Raw genomic sequence first — 25,736 nt, forward strand, 5'->3', positions numbered from 1 at the left:
GGTTTAAAGCTTAGATATCTTTTCTTGAATAATGCTACTACTGTCAACAACCGAGAGTAACTGCTTTTTCAATTTGCTTTTATGCTGAAGATTAGATCCTTTCAAAAGATGAAAACCTCTTTCTTAGCTCAAAGCATGCCAATGTCTTTATTAGGCTTTCTTACCAAAGTTCTAGAGAGGGAATTTAGAAAATAAAAACATTCTATTCTTTCGCACACTTGGGCAGCTTGGCTATGAAGAACTCTTCTACCCTGCTCGGCTAGCCCTGACTTGGTTGTTGCATTGGGAGAATGACATAGTTTTAGCAATGGCGTTCTTTACAAATTTCATTGTATTCATAATTTTGTTTAGGCATAAAGTAGGTGTAAAGCTTGGAATGAGCCTTATGCCTTCCAAACAGCCCTTGGGAACATGAATAATCCAGGAGTATTGCTGGAATAACTCCTGGCCTAACAATTTACATGGGTACAAATTTTGGTGTTCTTTTTTCCAATTCCCAAACTAAACACATTCTTAAGAATTATTCTAATTTTATGGAGAACATGCTATTCACAGGAGACCTAGCTTTGTTTTTTGACATCCTCCGATATCATAGATCTAAATCTTAGAATTTATTATTTCATAATGAATATCTTGAAAAAAAATCTAGCCGGCACAGGATGTGTCTATATTTGCATTTCTTTCTGTAAAAATAAATTAAATAATAAATGGTATCTTGTTTGGCAAACATTCAGAAATAAGCAATTAGAAAATAGTTTATGGCTATAGGACAAATGTAGTTTACTCATAAAACTGAACTATAAGATAAACTTGGCTGCCTGATGACAGTAGGGTATGTATCCATGTCGAATGGGTCAAATTCGGCATGCGCAAACTAATAGCAATTGAAATGAAGAAGCATCATCCAACACAAACTGATCAGAATGATACTGACATATTTGCTAGTTTAGATTATAGGCTTTCATGAAGCTCCAGTTCTTACAAACTTGTACACATAAAGCATGCTGATCCTGGAGTTTGTTATTATGAAAAAAATATCTTGTAAAGTCTTCTATATTTCAGTTTTATAAGGCTTAATTAATTAAACCCCAAAAGAAAAATTCAAGATGTCTGAGTTGAGGTACCAAGTCAAAAAAGATTTGCAATGTATACATTGATAAATATCATGTCATAACTACATGAGGAAGAGCAGAGTTGTAATATGCTGGTAACATGATAATATGAAAAAGGATAGAAGCATATTCTCAGGCTTTCAAGTTTTTGGTGTCAAGAGAGAGAAAGAATCAGTTAAAGTAGACACAGTATTAATATTTTATTGAGCCAGGACTGTAATATATAAATTTGGTTTGAATTGTTGCAGGCTTGAAAGAATTAGAAAGGCATCCAAAATTTATGCATATAAACACTCTTAGGAAATGGAAAAGAAATAATGAAAGGTCATACATAAGTAAGCACTAGATATCAGAAGTGTTGGAAATTTATCATAATCATAACGGATCGAAACAAACTTACTTGTTGTAGATCAGCTTGTATCACCAGTTTTAGTCGAATCACAAGTCATAAGCATAATTACAGAATTGAAAAATACTCGTTGATCACAACTCAAGAACCCTTTTTGCATCACTCTACTTTTTGGTTTTTCTTTGTACGTTGTTCTTTCTATATCTTTTCTGTTTTGCAACTGCCTCTATATATAGAGACAGACATTAACTGTCTTTGGCAGTTATCAGTCATCCAACAAATGTTTTGAAGGATTGTTTCCCTTCAAATAAAATGGATCGGGTCGACCCATCACGGGCGGATCGATCGGATTTCAAAAAACCAATATCTTCCACTCGCATATAATGGGCTTGACACGATCCCCACAACAATATAGTTGATCTTTTCTCATATTTCTCTCATGGCAATTCATACGTGGCAAATGAGTCGTACGACCAGTGAGCGTATGTAATTGAGTTTTTATGATATGCACCTGTTAGGGATATATAACAGATCACCAATTAAGAGCATTAAGTTATGTCTCACCATACTCCAGATCTATCTCTTTACATCAATTCAAGCATCTCTCATCCCTCAAACAATATGAGAGCATGCTTAATCATTCTCACTATATATATTCATAATTATATCTAACTTTCTCATATACAATATAATTATCTAGCTGGTAAATATAAGTAGGGATGTAAAACAAAATAGTCTTCTTTTCTTACTCTAATCTCTCAATTTCAATTTAATTGTTTTTCTAGACATGTCCCATATAGTCGAATCATCCATGGATGTAGGTAACACACTAAAGTAGCAAACATTAAACTGAAATATAAAGAAACAGTCAAAAGTCATAACGGTATCATAGGAGGTCGTACATAAACCTCATAAAGACTCACACAATGAGGAAGCAAGAATCCATTCTCTCACTTCTTTTATTGGTCGAAATAGCACACATGGCACGAATTATGTGCTATGGTGTTATTCTTTGCTCCCAATGAGCGTATGTTATTTTCTTCCACTAGACTTCAACCCCCTAGAACATGAAGCCCAAATGCCACCATAAATTTTTAAGAATTTTTAATTTCAACAATAATTTTTTTAGCATTTTCTTCTCATTTCGAAACAAAAATAATAATAATTTATTTTATGTTCAGAAAAATAAAATAAGTGACACAAAAATATCTAAAAAATTCAGATGAGTCCATTGGTCTGGCCAAAATTTGATTTTGATGTCTTTATGATGGAGAGCAAATCATACTCTCCTGAACTGCAAGTGAAATAGTCAAAGTTACTATTCATCTTCTTCCTCCTTAAGCCAACAAGATTTCAGAAACTTCAAAAACTTTCAAACCTCATAACTTTCTCAATTCTTGTCCCAAAATTATGAATTTTGCATGCATAGAAAGCTTGTGAAAAGATCTATCCGATGACACCAAAATCATTAAAAATACGCATCGTACACAAAGTTAAAAATCTACAAAGTTTCAGATCCCATAACTAAGATTTGAGTTTCCTCTCACCATAGTGAGAGTCGGGTCCTGAAACTTTTATAGCAGCATCTCCGATATGTTGGATACATCCATGTAAATTTTTAGATCAAAATAACATGTATACAGAAAGTTTCCATTTTTGATCTAAAACTCCAGTTTATGTGGATTATTCTCAAAACAGTGACCAAATCATTATTTTAATTTACAAATATGCTAGAACACAACCCTAAATGTTCTGATACCAATGTTGAAAATTTATCATAATTATAATGGATCGAAACAAACTTACTTGTTGTAGATTGGGTTGTATCACTAGTTTTCGGTTGAATCACAAGTCGTAAGTGTAATTACGGAATTGAAAAACGTTTCTTCATCACAACTTAAGAACCCATTTTGCCAGAAAAATATGGAGAAAGATCACTCTCCTTTTTGGTTTTTCTATGCACATTGTTCTCTCTCTCTCTCTCTCTATTTTCTATTTTCCAACTGCCTCTATATATAGGGGCAGAAAATAACTGCCTTTGGCAGTTATCAATCATCCAACAGATGTTTTGAAAGATCGTTTTCCTTCAAATAAAATGGATCGGGTCGACCCATCATGGGCGGATCGACCCGACTCCAAAAAATCAATATCTTCCACTCGTACATGATGGGCTTGACACGATCCCTACAGTAATATAGTTGACCTTTTCTCATATTTCTCTCATGGCAATTCATACTTGACAAATGAGTCGTGCGACCAATGAGTGTGTGCAATTGAGATTTTATGCTATGCACCTATTAGGGATATATAACAGCTCACCAATTAAGACCATTAAATTATATCTCACCAAACCCCAGATCTATATCTTTACATTGATTCAAGCATCTCTGATCCCTCAAACAATATGAGAGTATGCTTAAACATTCTCACTACATATATTCACAATTATATCTAACTTTCTTATATACAATATAATTGTTCGATCGATGAATATAAGTAAGGATGTAAAACAAAATAGTTTTCCTTGTTTACTCGAATCTCTCAATTTCAATTTGATTGCTTTCCTAGACATGCCCCATATGCCGAATCGTCCGTGGTTGTAGGTAACATGCTAAAGTAGCAAATATCAAACTGAAAAATAAAGAAACAGTCAAAAGTCATAAGGGTATCATATGAGGTCGTACATAAACCTCATAAAGACTCACACAGTGAGGAAGCATGGATCCATTCTTTCACTTCTTTTATTGGTCGAATTAGATCTATGGTATGAATTATGTGCTACAGTGTTATTCACTTTTTCGTCATTTTCTTCTCATTCCGAAACAAAAATAATAATAATTTATTTTATGTTCAAAAAAATAAAATAAATGGCATAAAAAAATCCAGTAAATTGAGATGAGTCCATTGGTGTGGTCAAAATTTGATTTTGATGTCTTTATGATGGAAAGGAAATTATACTCTCCGGAACCGCAAGTGAAATAATCAAAGTTACTATTCATCTTCTTCCTCCTTAAGCCAATAAAATTTTAAAAACTCTAAAACTTTCAGACCTCATAACTTTCTCAATTCTTGTCTCAAAATTATGAATTTTATATGCATAGAAAGCTTGTGGAAAGATCTATCCGATGACACCAAAATCATTAAAAATATGCATCATACACAAAGTTAAAAATTTTCAAAGTTTCAGATCCCATAACTAGGATTTGAGTTTCCTCTCACCACAGTGAGAGTCGGATCCTGAAACTTTTACAATAGCTTCTCCGATATGTTGGATACATCCATGTAAATTTTTAGATCAAAATAATATGTATACAAAAAGCTACCATTTTTTATCTAAAACTCTAGTTAATTTATGTGGATTATTCTCAAAATATCTCAGATCTATCTCTTTACTCGAATCTTTCAATTTCAATTTGATTGCTTTCCTAGATATGCCCCATATAGCCGAATCATCCATGGCTGTAGGTAACATGCTAAAGTAGCAAACATCAAACTGAAATATAAAAAAATAGTCAAAAGTCATAAGGGTATCATATGAGGTCGTACATAAATCTCATAAAGACTCACACAGTGAGGAAGCATGGATCCATTCTCTCACTTCTTTTATTGATCAAAATAGCACACATGGTATGAATTATGTGCTACGGTGTTACTCACTACCCCCATTGAGCGTATGTCATTTTGTCCCATTGGACTTCAACCCCCTAAAACATGAAGCCCAAATGCCACCAATTTTTTTTTAGAATTTTTAGTTTCCAAAAATTATTTTTTCATCATTTTCTTCTCATTCCGAAACAAAAATAATAATGATTTATTTTATGTTCAGAAAAATAAAATAAATGACAGAAAAAAAATTTAGTAAATTGAGATGAGTCTATTGGTGTGGTCAAAATTTGATTTTAATGTCTTTATGATGGAGAGCAAATCATACTCTCCTGAACTGTAAGTGAAATAGTCAAAGTTACTATTCATCTTCTTCCTCCTTAAGCCAACAAAATTTCAGAAACTCTAAAACTTTCAGACCTCATAACTTTCTCAATTCATGTCCCAAAATCATGAATTTTATATGCATAGTAAGCTTGTGAAAAGATCTATCCGATGACACCAAAATCATTAAAAAAATTGCATCGTACACAAAGTTAAAAATCTTCAAAGTTTCAGATCCCATAACTAGGATTCGAGTTTTGTCTCACCACAGAGAGATGGGTCCTGAAACTTTTACAGCAGCTTCTCCGATATGTTGGATACATCCATGTAAATTTTTAGATCAAATAACATGTATACTGAAAGTTACCATTTTTGATCTAAAACTCTACTTTATGTGGATTATTCCCAAAACAGTGACCAAATCATTATTTTAATTTACAAATATGCTAGAACACAACCCTAAATGCTCTGATACCAATGTTGGAAATTTATCATACTATAACGGATCGAAACAAACTTATTTGTTGTAGATCGGATTGTATCATCAGTTTTCGGTCGAATCACAAGTCGTAAGCGTAATTACAGAAGTGAAAAATATTTTTTTGATCACAACTCAAGAACCCTTTTTGTCAGAAAAATATGGAGAAAGATCACTCTCTTTTTTTGTTTTTCTGTGTACATTGTTCTCTCTCTTTTTTCTGTTTTGCAACTGCCTCTATATATAAGGGCAGAAAATAACTGCCTTTGGTAGTTATCAGTCATCCAACAGATGTTTTGAAAGATCGTTTTCCTTCAAATAAAACGGATCGGGTCGACCCATCATGCGCGGATCGATCTGACTCCAAAAAATCAATATCTCCCACTCGCACATGATGGGCTTGACACGATCCCCACAGCAATATAGTTGATCTTTTCACATTTTTCTCTCATGGCAATTCATACTTGGCAAATGAGTCGTGCGACTAGTGAGTGTATGCAATTGAGATTTTATGCTATGCACCTGTTAGGGATATATAACAGCTCACCAATTAAGAGCATTAAGTTATATCTCACCAAACCCCAGATCGATCTCTTTACATCAATTCAAGCATATCTGATCCCTCAAACGATATGAGAGTATCCTTAATCATTTTCACTACATATATTTACAATTATATCTAACTTTCTCATATACGATATAATTGTTCGGCCGATGAATATAAGTAAGGATGTAAAGCAAAATAGTCTTCCTTGCTTACTCGAATCTCTCAATTTTAATTTGATTGCTTTCCTAGACATGTCCCATATAGCCGAATCTTCCATGGTTGTAGGTAACACGCTAAAGTAGCAAATATCAAACTGAAATATAAAAAAAGGGTCAAAAGTTATAAGAGTATCATATGAGGTCGTACATAAACCTCATAAAGACTCACACAGTGAGGAAGCATGGATCCATTCTCTCACTTCTTTTATTGGTCAAATTAGCACATATGGTATGAATTATGTGCTACGGTGTTATTCACTTTTCCGTCATTTCCTTCTCATTCCGAAACAAAAATAATAATAATTTATTTTATGTTCAAAAAAATAAAATAAATGACACAAAAAAATCTAGTAAATAGAGATGAGTCTATTGGTGTGGTCAAAATTTGATTTTGATGTCTTTATGATGGAAAGAAAATCATACTCTCCTAAACCGCAAGTCAAATAGTCAAAGTTACTATTCATCTTCTTCCTCCTTAAGCCAACAAAATTTCAGAAACTCTAAAAATTTTCAGACCTCATAACTTTCTCAATTCTTGTCCCAAAATTATGAATTTTATAAGCATAGAAAGCTCGTAAAAAGATTTATCTGATGACACCAAAACATTAAAAATATGCATAGTACACAAATTTAAAAATCTTTGAAGTTTTGGATCCCATAACTAGGATTTGAGTTTCCAATCACCACAGTGAGAGTCGGGTCCTGAAACTTTTACAGCAGCTTCTTCGATATGTTGGATACATCCATGTAAATTTTTAGATCAAAATAACATTTATAAAGAAAGTTACCATTTTTGATCTAAAACTCTAGTTTATGTGGATTATTCTCAAAATAGTGACCAAATCATTATTTTAATTTACAAATATGCTAGAACACAACCCTAAATGCTCTGAAACCAATGTTGGAAATTTATCATAATTATAACGGATCGAAACAAACTTGCTTGTTATAGATCGAGTTATATTACCAGTTTTCGATCAAATCACAGTTGTAAGCATAATTACAGAATTGAGAAACGCTTTTTGATCATAACTCAAAAACCTTTTTTACCAAAAAATATGAAGAAAGATCACTCGGCTTTTACATTATTCTCTCTCCCTCTCTTCCTCTTTTCTATTTTGCAACTACCTCTATATATAGGGGCAGAAAATAACTGCCTTTGGCAGTTATCAGTCATCCAATAAATGTTTTGAAGGATTGTTTTCCTTTAAATAACATGGACCGGGTTGACCCATCATGGGTAGATCGATCTAATTCCAAAAAACCAATATCTCCCACTCACACATGATGGGCTTGACACGATCCCCATAGGAATATAGTTGATCTTTTCTCATATTTCTCTCATGGCAATTTATACTTGACAAATGAGTCGTGCGACTAGTGAGTGTATGCAATTGAAACTTTATGCTATGCACTTGTTAGGGATATATAACAGCTCACCAATTTAGAGCATTAAGTTATATCTCACCAAACTTCAGATCGATCTCTTTACATCGATTCAAGCATCTCTGATCCCTCAAACAATATGAGAGTATGCTTAATCATTCTCACTACATATATTCACAATTATATCTAACTTTCTCATATACGATACAATTGTTCGGCTGATGAATATAAGTGAGGATGTAAAGCAAAATAATTTTGCTTTCTTACTCGAATCTCTCAATTTCAATTTGATTGCTTTCCTAGATATGTCCCGTATAGCCGAATCATCCATGGCTATAGGTAACATGCTAAAGTAGCAAACATTGAACTAAAATATAAAGACGGTCAAAAGTTATAAGGGTATCATATGAGGTCGTACATAAACCTCATAAAGACTCACATAGTGAAGAACCATGGATCCATTCTCTCACTTCTTTTATTGGTCAAATTAACACATATGGTATGAATTATGTGCTACGGTGTTATTCACTTTTCTGTCATTTTTCTCTCATTTCAAAACAAAAATAATAATAATTTATTTTATGTTCAGAAAAATAAAACAAATGACACAAAAAAATCCAGTAAATTGAGATGAGTCCATTGGTGTGGTCAAAATTTGATTTTGATGTCTTTATGATGGAGAGAAAATCATACACTCCTGAACCACAAGTGGAATAATCAAAATTACTATTCATCTTCTTGCTCCTTAAGCCAACAGAATTTCAGAAACTCCAAAAACTTTCAGACATCATAACTTTCTCAATTCTTGTCCCAAAATTATGAATTTTATATGCATAGAAAGCTTGTGAAAAGATCTATCCGATGACACCAAAATCATTAAAAATATGCATCGTACACAAAGTTAAAAATCTTCAAAGTTTCGGATCCCATAATTAGGATTTGAGTTTCCTCTCACCACAGTGAGAGTCGGATCCTGAAACTTTTATAGCAGCTTCTCCGATATGTTGGATACATCCATGTAAATTTTTAGATCAAAATAACATGTATACAGAAAGTTTCCATTTTTGATCTAAAACTCTAGTTTATGTGGATTATTCTTAAAACAGTGACCAAATCATTATTTTAATTAAAAATATGCTTGAACACAACCCTAAATGCTCTGATACCAATGTTGAAAATTTATCATAATTATAACGGATCGAAACTAACTTACTTGTTGTAGATTGAATTGTATCATCAGTTTTTGGTCGAATCACAAGTCGTAAGCGTAATTACAGAATTGAGAAACGTTTCTTGATCAGAACTCAAGAACCCTTTTTGCGAGAATAATATGGAGAAAGATCACTCTGCTTTTTGGTTTTTATGTGTACATTGTTCTCTCTCTCTCTGTTTTCTGTTTTGCAACTGCCTTTATATATAGGGGCAGAAAATAATTGCCTTTGGTAGTTATCAGTCATCCAATAGATGTTTTGAAGGATTGTTTTCCTTCAAATAAACTGGATCGGGTCGACCCATTATGGGCGGATCTACCTGACTCTAAAAAACCAATATCTCTGACTCGCACATGATGGGCTTGACATGATCCCCGCAGCAATATAGTTGATCTTTTCTCATATTTCTCTCATGGCAATTTATATTTGGCCAATGAGTCATGCGACCAGTAAGTGTATGCAATTGAGATTTTATGCTATGCACCTGTTAGGGATATATAATAGCTCACCAATTAAGAGCATTAAGTTATATCTCACCAAACCCCAGATCGATCTTTTTACATCGATTCAAGCATCTCTGATCCCTCAAATAATTTGAGAGTATGCTTAATCATTCTCACTACATATATTCACAATTATATCTAACTTTCTCAAATACAATATAATTGTTCGGCTGATGAATATAAGTGAGGATGTAAAGCAAAATAATTTTTCTTTCTTACTCGAATCTCTCAATTTCAATTTGATTGCTTTCCTAGATATGTCCCGTATAGCCGAATCATCCATGGCTATAGGTAACACGCTAAAGTAGCAAACATTAAACTGAAATATAAAGACGGTCAAAAGTCATAAGGGTATCATACGAGGTCGTCCATAAATCTCATAAAGACTCACACAGTGAGGAAGCTTGGATCCATTCATTCACTTCTTTTATTGGTCAAAATAGCACACATGGTATGAATTACGTGTTATGGTGTTATTCACTGCCCCCACTGAGCGTATGTCATTTTCTCCCATTGGACTTCAACCCCCTAGAACATGAAGCCCAAATGCCACCAGAAATTTTTTAGAATTTTTAATTTCCAAAAATAATTTTTTCGTCATTTCCTTCTCATTCTGAAACAAAAATAATAATGATTTATTTTATGTTCAGAAAAATAAAATAAATGACACAAAAAAATTTAGTAAATTGAGATGAGGCCCATTGGTGTGGTTAAAATTTGATTTTGATGTCTTTATGATGGAGAGTAAATCATACTCTCATGGACCACAAGTGAAATAGTTAAAGTTACTATTCATCTTCTTCCTCCTTAAGCGAACAAAATTTTAGAAATTTTAAAAACTTTCAGACCTTATAACTTTCTCAATTCTTGTCCCAAAATTAGGAATTTTATATTCATAGAAAGCTTGTGAAAAGATCGATCCAATGGCACGAAAATCATTAAAAATATGCATCGTACTCAAAGTTAAAAATCTTCAAAGTTTCGGATCCCATAACTAGGATTTGAGTTTTCTCTCACCACAGTGAGAGTCGGGTCCCGAAGCTTTTACTGTAGCTTCTCCTATATGTTGGATACATTCATGTAAATTTTTAGATCAAATAACATGTATACAGAAAGTTACAATTTTTGATCTAAAACTCTAGTTTATGTGGATTATTCTCAAAACAGTGACCAAATCATTATTTTAATTCACAAATATGCTAGAACACAACCCTAAATTCTTTGATACCAATGTTGGAAATTTATCATAATTATAACGGATCGAAATAAACTTACTTATTGTAGATCAGGTTATATCACCAATTTTCGGTCGAATCACAAGTCGTAAGCGTGATTACAGAATTGAATTTTTTTTTTGATCATAACTCAAGAACCCTTTTTGCTAGAAAAATATGGAGAAAGATCACTCTGCTTTGTGGTTTTTCTTTGTATGTTGTTCTCTCTCTCTGCTTTTTTTTTAGTTTTGCAACTATCTCTATATATAGAGGTAGAAATTAACTACATTTGGCAGTTATCAGTTATCCAACAGATGTTTTGAAAGGATGTTTTCCTTCAAATAAAATGGATTGGGTCAACCTATCATGGGCAGATCGACCCGACTCCAAAAAAAACCTATAAGAAGCAACAAGATTTTACCCTCTAAAATTTGAAATTTGAGGGTAGAGTAAGGAAATCACCTTTTCAAACCTCCTCCAGGCAGACTATGCCATGTTCATGCATGAAGTGATGAGTTTTAGCTGCTGCAACAAATCCTATGTAAATAAAATCCATTATTATGAAAATATGCACATTTTTAGTTTCTTGAGGAAGATCTTATATAAGTTTATCCATATCCTACCTCCGAATAGATAGAATATAAAAGACATGTAAAATCAACCACTGCATGATCAACAAGGTAAATAATGATTGAAGCAATCCAGTTGCTCAGAAAATGACTGTAGCAATCTGACGGTTACCACAAAACTGATAGAAGCATAGGACAAGAAGCAATGAAGGCTGTAGATCCTAATACAAAATTTTAAAAACTTATCCACCCTTAGGTAACATAAGGTAACTGATCAAATAGTATCAATATAAACAGAAGTTATAAAACAAGGGCAATCTAAAGTTTGCACCAATTTATCGTGCCCTAGCAAGGAGGTGGGAAATAAATAATTCGAAAGCTTTCTACATGAAGGAAAATTTCAGACAGCAGCAGGCTTCTCGTCTACCAAAAAACAATTACTTTTTTAGCATTGTCATGGAGGCGCAGGCATTTCTTTCCTACCTCAGCTTTGCACCCGAGTATCTCTCACTTGGTTGGGGGCTTTGAGATTGCATAGCTAGAATTTCAAATGGGGGTGGGGATTGATTTAATTCACATAACTCAATTGTTTACGGTCCTAGCACAATGAAGAGATTAGAAAGATAGAAGCAGCAATACTTGATATTTGTAATCTAAGTATTTAAGTATATTCATTTTTGTTGATTTGAATTTTTTAAAAGGTTAGGTGTCAAGAAAAAAAATTGAATCAAGCTCCTTTTTAAGGTTAACAAATCAAGCTTGATCCAGCAAAATGAGCTTGAAATTAATTTCAATCTGACCCACAAATAGATCCAGCTTGTTGAATAAACTCAAATATATTCGAATTATACATAAATATATATTTTATAATAATAGATCAATGAATTAAAATTTTAATTAGCATATTTTTTTATTCTTCGAACCGATTAAATGTTAATTTAGATCTTAACAAAACTTTAAACTAAGCTTTTGGTCAAGAATTGGGGATTTCATTCTAGTTTGAATAAAAGTTCATTTAATCTCAAATTGATTTAAGCTCAATTTAAAATTAGCGCACCACTTATGTTCGGCTTGATTTGAAATCAAGCATGAAGAAGCTTAAACTCAAAAGTACAATCTTAAATTTCAAACCAAGATTCATCAGGTCCAAACTCGACCAAGCTCCAATCGTTTGCACCGCCGCTTGGGGGAAGGCACTTGTGAGTATCAAAAGTGCACTTTTAGTTTTTTATTTATTTATTCTATAGACAATCAAACAGACGAGGCGGGGCTGGCCCTTTCTCTCTCGTCTCTGCTCTCCTTTCGCAAACCCCCCCTCCTTCTCTCTCTCTCTCTCTCTCTCTCGCGCGCGCACTCTCTCCCGGCTCGACCCCTCTCTCTCTCTCTCTCTCTCTCTCTCTCTCTCTCGCACACTCTCTCCCGGCTCCATCGATGGCGTCGAACAGCCCTACTCTCAGTCCCCCCGGAGTACAGCCGGAGGAGAGAGGACAGCGAGCGGAAGAAACCGAGGACGAGGACGACGAAGACTACGAACCTTATCTCGAGGTCCTCGACTCCGACGAGGATGAGGAGGCCATGGTGGCATCCCTTGTAGCGGAGGAGGACGAAGTACATGCCTACCTACGCGAAGCCGCGGCAGTGATTGCATCCATGGTAGATGAGGGAACTGTGGTCGACGAAGTAGCCACGGCAACGTCGACGGATTTGTTCGAGGAGTCGCAGGAAGTGGTGGAGGTTGGATCGAGCGTGGAAAGGGCGAGTGGAGGGGGAGATGGAGGAAATCGGGGGGGAGAAGAGGAATATCAGGGGGAGGAGGAGGGAGGTGATGGGGTGGAGAAAGGTGGAGGCGGAAGAGGGGAGTGCGGGGCGAGCATTGATACGGGGAAGACGAATGGGGTCGAGCTGGATCGGTCGTTTACCCCCAATTGCCCTATTTGCTTCGAGATGTGGACTTCTGATGGGCCTCACCGGGTCAGGTGAGGAAAGATCGTGTCCTGATGCTGTTCTCGTTTCTTCCTTCTAGTGTACTTTTTTATTTCCGTTGATGTTTTGTGGAATCGAGCTATGTGTTTGCTGAATTCTTCTTATTTTCCAAAGAAAATCCTTTCTTCGTGGAAATTAATGTACTAGGGTTTGGCGTTGTAGCAATGTCCTTTTACCAAGAACTACAAGTTACGAACCAAGAGATGTTTAGGGTTTTCATATTATGTAGATGTTGGGTTCAAGAAGAAGAAGGAACAATGGAGGTTTTTAAGGGCCAGGAGTTTCTATGCACTTTAATTTTCGCCAGAAAAAGAATTGGGCTTCAATCCATGTCTATGGAGAGGCCAACCACTGAAAGATTGGTTGACCCATTTTGTTGCAGATCACGGAAACCCTTTTCTGGTGAATATCGATGTATCCAATCAGCTTAGGAATCCTGTACGGACGGACATTCTCGGATGTATTCACACTCAATTAATCTAAATTTCTGGTTTACCAACACAAAAAAAAAGAATTAGGCTCTAAGGAGATTAGAAACCTTTTACTGGATCAAATACTTGTTGAGGTGAAAAACATATGGTAGCAACGAGGTAATGTTGGTCTTGTAACTAATTAAACTTAAGTATACCATGGAAGAAAGAGTGGACAAGCAAGAAATTTTCTTGTTGCTTGAAGGAATAAAGGAAAAGAGTATCGATGGAGAAGAGTATGAGTGACACTTCATTATGGTAAAATTGTGGAAATCCAAAAGCTGACTTCATTTTGATTTCAAGAAGATCAGCTACCAGACTATTCTTTTGGTAGAATACGAGACTATTTTAAAAAACAATAGGCACATGTTATTGACCTTGAATTCATTGTTTGATTTTGTAAATATGAATTTTAATATCTGAATGACCAAACTTGTTAAGTATTTTGGATGTAGTTGTATTCCTTGTGGACATGTATATGGTAGATCTTGCTTAGAGAGATGGCTTGATCAACATGGAAAGAAAACTGGAAAGGTACACATCGCCGTTCTATCCTAACGGAACTCCACTGAGCTATATTATGTTATAACTTCATTGCTTGCTTAACTTTATAATTTTGCAGTGTCCACAATGTAATAGGAACTTCAAGCAGAAGGAGATTATTAATCTGTATGCACCACTTATTGTTGTACCGAATGATGATCTACGAAAGGTTTTTTCTGGTTCCTGCAATGTTCTCTAGAAACATCAATGATATTTAATTGCCTAATGACTCTGATTTATGCAGGAATTGCATTCTCTGAGAGAGAAAAATAAATCCCTCAAATTGGAGGTACACTACTGATGCATGTGCATATGGGAGTTGGTTTGCATAGTTGTTGTTTTATGAAACATGTTGTCATTTACATTATAGAGATAATGACAATTCCTAATTCTCTTCATTTGTATATCTTTTGTCTTTGGCATTCTATTAATTATGTGGTCTATCATCAACTTATGGGCTGGTCTTATGGTAAAGTTACTTTAGTTAATGATATTATAGACGAGGACAAACACAGTAGTCTATAATGTGCTAATTCTCTAGTTGTGAACACTGCAAAAGTCCTTGTGAATTTCATTTTCTCAAAGGTCAAAAAGATGTTATCTTCCGCTTTTCTTCTTCTTACCCAAATTACGCAATTCTGCGTTTCAACATTATTTTAAATCATCATTGTGATTTTTACTGGACCGGGTAGGAAAGTTTAATTAGAATATTAGATAAACTTTAAGTTATTTCTCGAGGCCCAAAATATTTCTGGCACTTCTTCTTAAGCACCATTGATATTAATTTGTCATAATATCATCAAGCTATCTTCATAGATTTCTATGGTTCATTGTTTATGGGCATCAATGAGATTTTTGTCAAACCTATTGGTTCACTGAAGTGATAGAATCAGATGGTAGTTAGAAATAATTCAAATGTCAGTGTTTCTAGTTGCATAATGCAAAAATTTCAGGCTCCACCTCCCAATCTGCTTTAAATAAGTTGATTTGTTGTTTAAGAACATAATATTACAAACTTTTCTTTGGAGTAGTTCACTGCTTCATCCCCCTTGTCTTTTATCAAACAAGACTTGAAGTGGGTATTGGTTGATGGTATCAAATAGAGGGCCATATAACCCACCTCGCTCTGCGCTTATTACCTTATTTGTGAACTTATGCCTCCATAAATCCATATATTATCTTTGAACTATAAGTCAAAGAGATTTTTTTTCTACATTCTATTTTGATGTTGATTTTGATGATTTGGCATGCTATTGAAACCTTTAGCCATGTTTTCTTGCTTTATTTGTCCTTTGGTTAGAAGGTTTTTCTGGAGAATTGACAACTAGAAATTTGCTTGGCATTATTTTAACAATTTCTTTAGTGCCAATGGCGATTTAGTTGTTGTCTAGTGCTATTGAAAGTTTTTGATGTAATCAATGCCTGTTGTAAAGAATAATTTGCTATGATGATTTCCATCAAGACTTGTTCTAATTGTGTGGATTGGCTTCATCAATCATTATGTGCCACTCAATCAAATTAAGGTTTTATATCCTATGCCATCAAATTCGTTCGCTAAATCCTTCCTTGCAACTTCAATCCATGGTATCTTCAGATTTCCATGCTTTGACAACCCTTTGGCATCCAATTTTGAGCAAATTTCCTTATTAGGGCTTCCTTAGATGTTTGTTGCATATGTTTATATAATCTTGCTCCTCAGCCATGTTGGTGTTTTGTTTTCAAACTAGTAATAAAATGCTTTCTTTTAATGTTTTAAACACGATAAGAATTGACTTGTTCTTTTTATCATTACTTTTAGTTGCAAGTTGTTTTTGTTCAAACATAACTTCCCACATTATTTCGTGTTCTGATGCAAACTGGATTGAGCCATGATTTGGATGTAATCGGGCATTGGGCCCTTGATTCTGTAGGCCTATTTTGTCTAGGTATGGAGTTAGTCATGACCCACCACCTTCAAATTTGTTCTCGTTGGCTCGTTCCAAACATAGGCATGGAAGTCATTCTTTGGATCTGATCTTGTTTTGACCCTACTTGTGTTTGTAACTAGTCTTGGAGCATGTTGTGCTATGTTGTGATGACCCTCTACGACTTGGCTCGCACTCTTGTTTTGGTCGGTTCAGGCTCATGGATATTTTAGTAATTAATTGTCCCTTCTCTTTCATGAACTATTTGTCTATTCACAAGCAATTTACATTTCTGCCCTTCACTTTTCCTTATATTGGACATGAGGGCTTTTAGGGAGTGATTTGTGAAGAATTTCTGTTTTTGCTCTTTATCTCGTCTTTAATTTGTGTAGGTGCATATTGGGATTTGCATGCAATAGCTCCTCTTTTTTTTTTTTTCTTTTTTTTAATATTTGTGGATGTTACCTCATCCCATCTATCTCTCTTTTGTTAGACGTAGAGAGGAGAGAGGAAAACACTCCATACCACCCTTACTGACAAGGGACAGAGAGTGGAGGGGCCTGCCCTGTGCCCTCTCCCTATGACATGGCACCAATTAAGCCTTCAATGGGTTGATCAAGAGCTCTAAGGGAGCTCATCTTGTACTATCAAAGAGTTATCGTAGACCCATGTTGTAATGTCCGGGCCCACAACCTACTAGGCCCAATAGAAAAATAGGCCCAGTTAAGGGTTGGGCCCAAATTTTACTGTAGCCAGTATAATGATTATTATAAAAAAAAAAAAAAACGAAGGGATAAGACCGACAGGGAAGGGTGACCCCCACCCCTGCTGGCAGTCGATGCCGGCGCACCGGAGACAGAGGGGGCGGCGGCCATTCCCGGAGAGGGGAGGCATGGAGCGGATGGGACCTCTCAGAGAGGGGGGTCTCATCTTCTAAACCACTATTTAAGTCCCTGCCGGCAACCCTAAGTCGGAGGCCCCCAAGAACACTGAAAGAGAGAGAGAGCCGAAGCCCTGGAGCCTAAGGCGGAAGAGCCCTGAAGCTCCAAGAGGAAGGAGGGACTACGAGGGGGAGGAACGGCCCAACGGTAACCAGCAAAAATTCAGGTAAGTGGCCCTTAGGTTAAATAATAAAGTTTTAGGGAGTGGAGATACCCCTCTGTAGGGTATTCTCCCCTCTGTTTCACTGATGAAACAGAGGGGAGGAGACTGGCACAGAGAGGAAGGAGACCGGCACGGGAGGGAAGAACAGGAGGAGGGCCGTGGGCCGGACCCACAGGCTGCGGGCCGGACCAACAGGCCGCGAGCCGGCCTGAGAACGGCCCAAGCCGAGCCCACGCCACCCGGGCCGAGCCCAGCCGGACTCGGCCTGCGGGTGACAGGCCCCGGCCGTGGCTGCCCTAGGGCTGAGGGGCAGCCAAGGGCCGCCGGGTCTGCCGTGCCGGCGACCAACGCGGCCTCAAGGCCGCCAGCCTCAGCCGAGCCCCACCTCTCCGCCGGCCGAGAGGTGGTGGCGAGACTCCCACAAAAAAAAAAAAAAGAAAAAAAAAAAAAGAGAAGAAAACGGAAGAGGAAGAAGAACAAGGAAAAAAAAAAAAAAAAAAAAAGAAGAAGAAGAGGGGGATACTTACCGCGGACCACGGCCTTACCTCGCCGTGGTCGGAGCCGGAGAAGTTCTCCCGAAGGAGATCGGCCTCGATCCCACCTCCCGGCTCTTCTCCTCTCCTCCGGCACCACTTCGAAGGAGAGGGAAAGGGCCGGCCTCCCACCGTCGCCGCCCCGAAGGGGAAACACCACTCCGGGCTGGTAGATCTGGCCGGGGAGGGTTCGGTGAAGGTCGGAAGGAGGAGGAGGCGGTAGATCCGGCCGGCGGAGAAGAAGAAGGCCACAGATCTGGCCGGAGGAGAAGAAGGGGAGCCGGAGAAGAGGGCCGGAAGCATGGGCTTCGGTAGAGACAAAGAAGGTGAAGAGGCGGAAGCCTCTGGAAGGGGGGGAGAAAGAACCCGATAACGGGTTCGCGGGTCGGATCCGAATCCGAACCCGCAACCCGTTAAGCCCAAAGAAAAAGAAAAAGAAAAAGAAAAAGAAAAAGAAAAAGAAAAAAAAAAGGGGAAAGGGTTTAGCCAAATTTGACTAAACCCGAGCCCAATCAAATTTGGGCTAAGTCTGGACAAGCCAGACTATAAATTTAACCAAAATTAAACCCAAATTAAACTTGGGATTAAGCCTAATGACCAATTAGAAGGCCAATTAAACCATATGGACCCAATCAAGGCTCCAATATGAACACATTAGACTTGGGCTAAATTTCGGGTAGAATCCAAACAAGTAAAAGGAAATAATATGCTCATTATAATGTGATTTTAGGTGACTCAGGATCCGTCACCAGGACGTAAGAAACTTGGGAGAAAACGAATCACTGTAAGTAACCTGTCCTAATCCTGTTATGGATCATGTCATGTTATTAATATTTTCCTAAGCATTTATTTTAAGTATATATGTTTCATGCATGATATGTTACAATGCATAAGTAACTTGCATGATCCCAGAAGCTATGGCTATGTACGCAACATGAGGATGCTGATATTTTAATCATGCATGCAAGTTAGTATAATGAAATACTATCTAGCCAAGAGGCACTATAATGGGCTCAAAGATGCTACTGAGAATGACTGAGCTGCCAGTGGCTGAATAGTAACTGAGCTGCCCCGCCAGTGGCTGAATAGTAACTGAGCTGCCCCGCCAGTGGCTGAATAGTAACTGAGCCTGCCCCGCCAGTGGCTGAGTTGGAATTGGGCCTGCCCCGCCAGTGGCTGAATAGTAACTGAGCTTGCCCCGCCAGTGGCTGAATAGTAACTGAGCCTGCCCCGCCAGTGGCTGAATAGTAACTGAGCTGGCCCCGCCAGTGGTCGAGTCTGACTTCGCAGTAGCATCCGAGAGAAAAAGGACCACGGCATGCCGGGGGCACGGTTTCATATGCATATATTATGAAAATTTTTGTGATTTGCACTACTGCTTTGTTTAAATCGCATACTTGTTATGCCATGATGATCATTAGATAAACGTGCATGTCAGCTTCTCAAACCCTGATTTACATGTTTAGCATACTGGTTGATCCGATAGGATTATGCAGGATTACTTACTGAGCCGTGTAGCTCACATCTGTTTATGTTTCGTTTCTTTCAGATCCTCATCAGTGATCGCCATCAGATATGTTTTTATTTTGTTACAGAGCTTCGTATTTTTGGAAGAAGCTTATATACTTTTGTATATTTGAATAGTATAGAAGTTCTGTATTTTTGGTTTTCAAACTTGAAGGTTGTACTGCAAAACTTTTAATATATATATAAGGATGAATCCTTTTGGCTACCTGCTACCCCTGTATGAGGCTGCGTGCTACTGTGGGCGATAGTCGGCAATAGCACGGCCGTGTCACGGATCCGGGTCCGGGGCGTGACATTCTAGTGGTATCAGAGCCTTAGGTTAAACAATAGGATAACCATAAAATGCCTAAGGAAAGGGGTAGTTAAGAATGCCACCGTCATAGAAAATGTTATAATATGCTAGTTTATCATAACCTCACTTTAAAAATTTTTGACTGTTAGGCGATCATTAGGAAGATATGGACGACGACCAGAGACCACCCTCCCCGGAGCCTAGTGAGCAGTCGGTTCCCCCAGATACTCCACGATCTGCAGCAGGTCAGGCAGGCCTAGCCGGAGTGTACCAGCTTATGGCACAAGTGCTGCAACAGCAGCAGATGATGCAGCTGGCCGCTATGCCACCGGCAGGCACCTGCTATGAGAGGTTTCGCCGACTAAACCCTCCGACCTTTGAGGGTGGGCCTGACCCTATGGCAGCAGAAGCATGGATCCGGGAAATAGAGAAGATGTTCCGAGCTCTTCTTTTCCCCGATGAGGTGAAGGTCCGGCTGGCGACCTCTATGCTGACAGGAAACGCCGAATACTGGTGGACGGCCATGGAGACGGCTTATGCCGTTGACGGACTTACATGGAGGGACTTCAAGAGGTTGTTTTACAACCAATATTTTCCGGATTCAGTCAACCAGTCTAAGCAGAATGAATTCTTGGCGCTGACCCAGACCGACCGGATGTCTGTTCTGGAGTATGCCAATAAATTCAACGAGCTGGGACGATTTTGCCCCCAGTTCATGGAGGAGGAGAGAAGTAAGGTGAATCGGTTTGAACAGGGATTGAGGTACGGGATTCGATCCCGAATATCCTCTCATCTGTTCTCAAGCTACAAGGATGTACTGGACCGAGCCTTGAAGGTTGAGGCTGACCTGATACGGTCCGGGAGAGAGAGAGAAGACATGAAGAGGACCCGATCGTCGGGAGCTCAGAGTAGTGGATCCGGGGGCAGCAAGGGGTCGGAGCCCAAGAAGAAACAGAACAGAAGCTGCCCCACCTGCGGTAGGAACCATGGCGGACCCTGCTTAATGAAGACCGGAGCTTGATTCTCTTGCGGGCAGATAGGACACATCGCCCGCAACTGCCCGAGTCGAAAGAAGGACGAGCCCAGACACACTGCACCAGAGGACCAGAGATCAAGGGGTAACCCTCGAGTTTTCGCACTGACTCGACAGGAAGCCAGTGCTAGCGATCAGGTGGTGACAGGTACACTTCTGGTCAACTCGGTTCCTGCCCTCATTCTATTTGATTCTGGTTCTACGCATTCTTTCGTGTCAGTTAGCTTTTCCAGACAATTACATAGCACATCTGAGAAATTAGTGGAACCATGGCATGTTGCTACACCCCTTCAGAAAATCGCAATTGTTGACACTAAACATAGAGATTGCATAATTCAGATAGAGAAAAAAAAAAAAAAAGAAGAGAGAATTAGAGACAAATCTTTTACAGCTTGACATGCAAGACTTTGATATTATCTTGGGCATGGACTAGGGTGGTATTTCGGATACCTGGGGAGCAAGAATTTTTCTTTCAGGGCGACATACCCCTTCAGGGTGCTCCCACATTGCACTTCATTTCCGCTTTGAAAGCTGGAAAGGCTCTGAAAAAGGGGTGTATGGCCTATCTGGCCTGTGTAAAGAATGCTCAGAAAGAGATCAAACTGGAAGATATTCCAGTAGTTAGAGAATATCCGGATGTTTTTCCGGAGGAATTACCGGGATTACCCCCAGACCGAGAGATCGAATTTGATATCGACCTCGCACCAGGAGAGGGGCCAGTCTCCAAGGCTCCTGATTAAGCTAAGGCTTCAGGCTGCCCAGGATAGACAGAAAAGATGGGCTGACAGAGGAAGAAGGGCCTCGGAATTTTTGGAGGGGAACTTTGTCTTCCTAAAAATTTCACCATCAAAGGGTATTACCCGATTCGGAAGACACGGCAAATTAAGTCCTCGCTACATTGGCCCATTTGAGGTTCTTGCTAGAATAGGCAAAGTTGCCTACAAATTGGCCCTACCTTCAGAGCTATCAGGCGTACACAACGTCTTTCACGTCTCCTTGTTACGGAGGTACGTCCCGGATCCCAGCCATGTGGTACCACATGAACCTCTGCAATTAAATAAAGATTTAACCTATGAGGAGGCTCCCCTGTGCATCATAGACAGAAAAGAGCAAATCCTCCGAAGGCGCACCATTCCCTACGTTAAAGTCCAGTGGACCAACCACACTGAAAGGGAAGCTACCTGGGAATTGGAGGAAGAGATGCGACAACGCTACCCTCAGCTCTTCGAGAACCAAGGTATGTTTAATTTCGAGGACGAAATTTATTTAAGGGGGGAAGAATGTAATGTCCGGGCCCACAACCTACTAGGCCCAATAGAAAAATAGGCCCAGTTAAGGGTTGGGCCCAAATTTTACTGTAGCCAGTATAATGATTATTATAAAAAAAAAAAAAACGAAGGGATAAGACCGACAGGGAAGGGTGACCCCCACCCCTGCTGGCAGTCGATGCCGGCGCACCGGAGACAGAGGGGGCGGCGGCCATTCCCGGAGAGGGGAGGCATGGAGCGGATGGGACCTCTCAGAGAGGGGGGTCTCATCTTCTAAACCACTATTTAAGTCCCTGCCGGCAACCCTAAGTCGGAGGCCCCCAAGAACACTGAAAGAGAGAGAGAGCCGAAGCCCTGGAGCCTAAGGCGGAAGAGCCCTGAAGCTCCAAGAGGAAGGAGGGACTACGAGGGGGAGGAACGGCCCAACGGTAACCAGCAAAAATCCAGGTAAGTGGCCCTTAGGTTAAATAATAAAGTTTTAGGGAGTGGAGATACCCCTCTGTAGGGTATTTTCCCCTCTGTTTCACTGATGAAACAGAGGGGAGGAGACTGGCACAGAGAGGAAGGAGACCGGCACGGGAGGGAAGAACAGGAGGAGGGCCGTGGGCCGGACCCACAGGCTGCGGGCCGGACCAACAGGCCGCGGGCCGGCCTGAGAACGGCCCAAGCCGAGCCCACGCCACCCGGGCCGAGCCCAGCCGGACTCGGCCTGCGGGTGACAGGCCCCGGCCGTGGCTGCCCTAGGGCTGAGGGGCAGCCAAGGGCCGCCGGGTCTGCCGTGCCGGCGACCAACGCGGCCTCAAGGCCGCCAGCCTCAGCCGAGCCCCACCTCTCCGCCGGCCGAGAGGTGGTGGCGAGACTCCCACAAAAAAAAAAAAAAAGAAAAAAAAAAAAAGAGAAGAAAACGGAAGAGGAAGAAGAACAAGGAAAAGAAAAAAAAAAAAAAAAAAAAGAAGAAGAAGAGGGGGATACTTACCGCGGACCACGGCCTTACCTCGCCGTGGTCGGAGCCGGAGAAGTTCTCCCGAAGGAGATCGGCCTCGATCCCACCTCCCGGCTCTTCTCCTCTCCTCCGGCACCACTTCGAAGGAGAGGGAAAGGGCCGGCCTCCCACCGTCGCCGCCCCGAAGGGGAAACACCACTCCGGGCTGGTAGATCTGGCCGGGGAGGGTTCGGTGAAGGTCGGAAGGAGGAGGAGGCGGTAGATCCGGCCGGCGGAGAAGAAGAAGGCCACAGATCTGGCCGGAGGAGAAGAAGGGGAGCCGGAGAAGAGGGCCGGAAGCATGGGCTTCGGTAGAGACAAAGAAGGTGAAGAGGCGGAAGCCTCTGGAAGGGGGGGAGAAAGAACCCGATAACGGGTTCGCGGGTCGGATCCGAATCCGAACCCGCAACCCGTTAAGCCCAAAGAAAAAGAAAAAGAAAAAGAAAAAGAAAAAGAAAAAGAAAAAAAAAAAGGGGAAAGGGTTTAGCCAAATTTGACTAAACCCGAGCCCAATCAAATTTGGGCTAAGTCTGGACAAGCCAGACTATAAATTTAACCAAAATTAAACCCAAATTAAACTTGGGATTAAGCCTAATGACCAATTAGAAGGCCAATTAAACCATATGGACCCAATCAAGGCTCCAATATGAACACATTAGACTTGGGCTAAATTTCGGGTAGAATCCAAACAAGTAAAAGGAAATAATATGCTCATTATAATGTGATTTTAGGTGACTCAGGATCCGTCACCAGGACGTAAGAAACTTGGGAGAAAACGAATCACTGTAAGTAACCTGTCCTAATCCTGTTATGGATCATGTCATGTTATTAATATTTTTCTAAGCATTTATTTTAAGTATATATGTTTCATGCATGATATGTTACAATGCATAAGTAACTTGCATGATCCCAGAAGCTATGGCTATGTACGCAACATGAGGATGCTGATATTTTAATCATGCATGCAAGTTAGTATAATGAAATACTATCTAGCCAAGAGGCACTATAATGGGCTCAAAGATGCTACTGAGAATGACTGAGCTGCCAGTGGCTGAATAGTAACTGAGCTGCCCCGCCAGTGGCTGAATAGTAACTGAGCTGCCCCGCCAGTGGCTGAATAGTAACTGAGCCTGCCCCGCCAGTGGCTGAGTTGGAATTGGGCCTGCCCCGCCAGTGGCTGAATAGTAACTGAGCTTGCCCCGCCAGTGGCTGAATAGTAACTGAGCCTGCCCCGCCAGTGGCTGAATAGTAACTGAGCTGGCCCCGCCAGTGGTCGAGTCTGACTTCGCAGTAGCATCCGAGAGAAAAAGGACCACGGCATGCCGGGGGCACGGTTTCATATGCATATATTATGAAAATTTTTGTGACTTGCACTACTGCTTTGTTTAAATCGCATACTTGTTATGCCATGATGATCATTAGATAAACGTGCATGTCAGCTTCTCAAACCCTGATTTACATGTTTAGCATACTGGTTGATCCGATACGATTATGCAGGATTACTTACTGAGCCGTGTAGCTCACATCTGTTTATGTTTCGTTTCTTTCAGATCCTCATCAGTGATCGCCATCAGATATGTTTTTATTTTGTTACAGAGCTTCGTATTTTTGGAAGAAGCTTATATACTTTTGTATATTTGAATAGTATAGAAGTTCTGTATTTTTGGTTTTCAAACTTGAAGGTTGTACTGCAAAACTTTTAATATATATATAAGGATGAATCCTTTTGGCTACCTGCTACCCCTGTATGAGGCTGCGTGCTACTGTGGGCGATAGTCGGCAATAGCACGGCCGTGTCACGGATCCGGGTCCGGGGCGTGACACATGTTTCGCCATATTAGACTATACTGGTAGCAAATTGATATTTGGTTGGTGTACTGAGTGTCAGTACCTTGAACCAACTCATACTAATTACTGTACTAGCATGGTACTAGGACAGGTATTGAAACCAATAATATAAACCATGATTTCTCCTTTGTGTTGGCTAACCACAAACAAGAATGAGGGAGAGGGCGTAAGGGGAGAATGTAGGGAGGGAAAAAGAGAAAGAAGATAAGAAAGATAGGAGAAGAAGGAGCTCGAGGACCTTTAAACATTGAAATTTAGAAGCCCCCTTTTATCCACTTTAAGTTTTCTCCAAAGAACTCTGTTTCCTATTCCTTAGGAGGAGCATGATGCTTGTTTAAGCTTCACATGTAATCCGTCTGATGGACTATACTGAAATTGAAAGGCCCAAGTTAACATGGACACTTTGAAATCTTCCATGAGACCAAACTTGCTTGCTTTGGTGGTTTTCGTACCTTGACGTGTATCTAAATTGAACCTGCATGATTTTGCCAGTTTGTCCTGCTCCTAATGGAGCAAATCGAGATCACTTGATTGCTTTCTTATTTGATCTGTTGGATCTGATGTGGATCGCAAAGTATTGTCTAATCTTGTCTGTTGATATTGGCTCCGATCATAATAATTTAAATCTCATCAAATTTATATGATTTGATATGGATTTCAAGGTCGATGGTCCGAGCTCGTCCAATGAGATAAGTTCATATTAGCGGGCTCGCAGATCTAATTGGATTTTATGGA

General features: G+C 39.4%; 1 protein-coding gene across 4 annotated transcripts in view; it reads left to right on the forward strand.

Moving 5' to 3' along the window:
• The first annotated feature begins 12,779 nt into the window (after positions 1-12,779).
• LOC103714133 (E3 ubiquitin-protein ligase RFWD3) overlaps positions 12,780-25,736 on the forward strand; it is a 36,754-nt gene continuing 23,797 nt past the window's right edge. For all 4 annotated transcript variants that reach the window (XR_005510724.1, XR_005510725.1, XR_005510723.1 and 1 more), the window contains exons 1-4: positions 12,780-13,490; positions 14,423-14,501; positions 14,590-14,679; positions 14,755-14,799. Coding sequence is in view for 1 of the 4 variants with exons in the window: in XM_039123671.1 (XP_038979599.1) it covers positions 12,946-13,490; positions 14,423-14,501; positions 14,590-14,679; positions 14,755-14,799 (759 nt within the window). In the remaining 3 variants the exon portion in view is untranslated. The remainder of the gene's footprint in view (positions 13,491-14,422; positions 14,502-14,589; positions 14,680-14,754; positions 14,800-25,736) is intronic.

This window comes from Phoenix dactylifera, chromosome 2 (assembly GCF_009389715.1).
Source record: "Phoenix dactylifera cultivar Barhee BC4 chromosome 2, palm_55x_up_171113_PBpolish2nd_filt_p, whole genome shotgun sequence".
In the NCBI taxonomy this organism is placed as follows: Eukaryota; Viridiplantae; Streptophyta; class Magnoliopsida; order Arecales; family Arecaceae; genus Phoenix; species Phoenix dactylifera.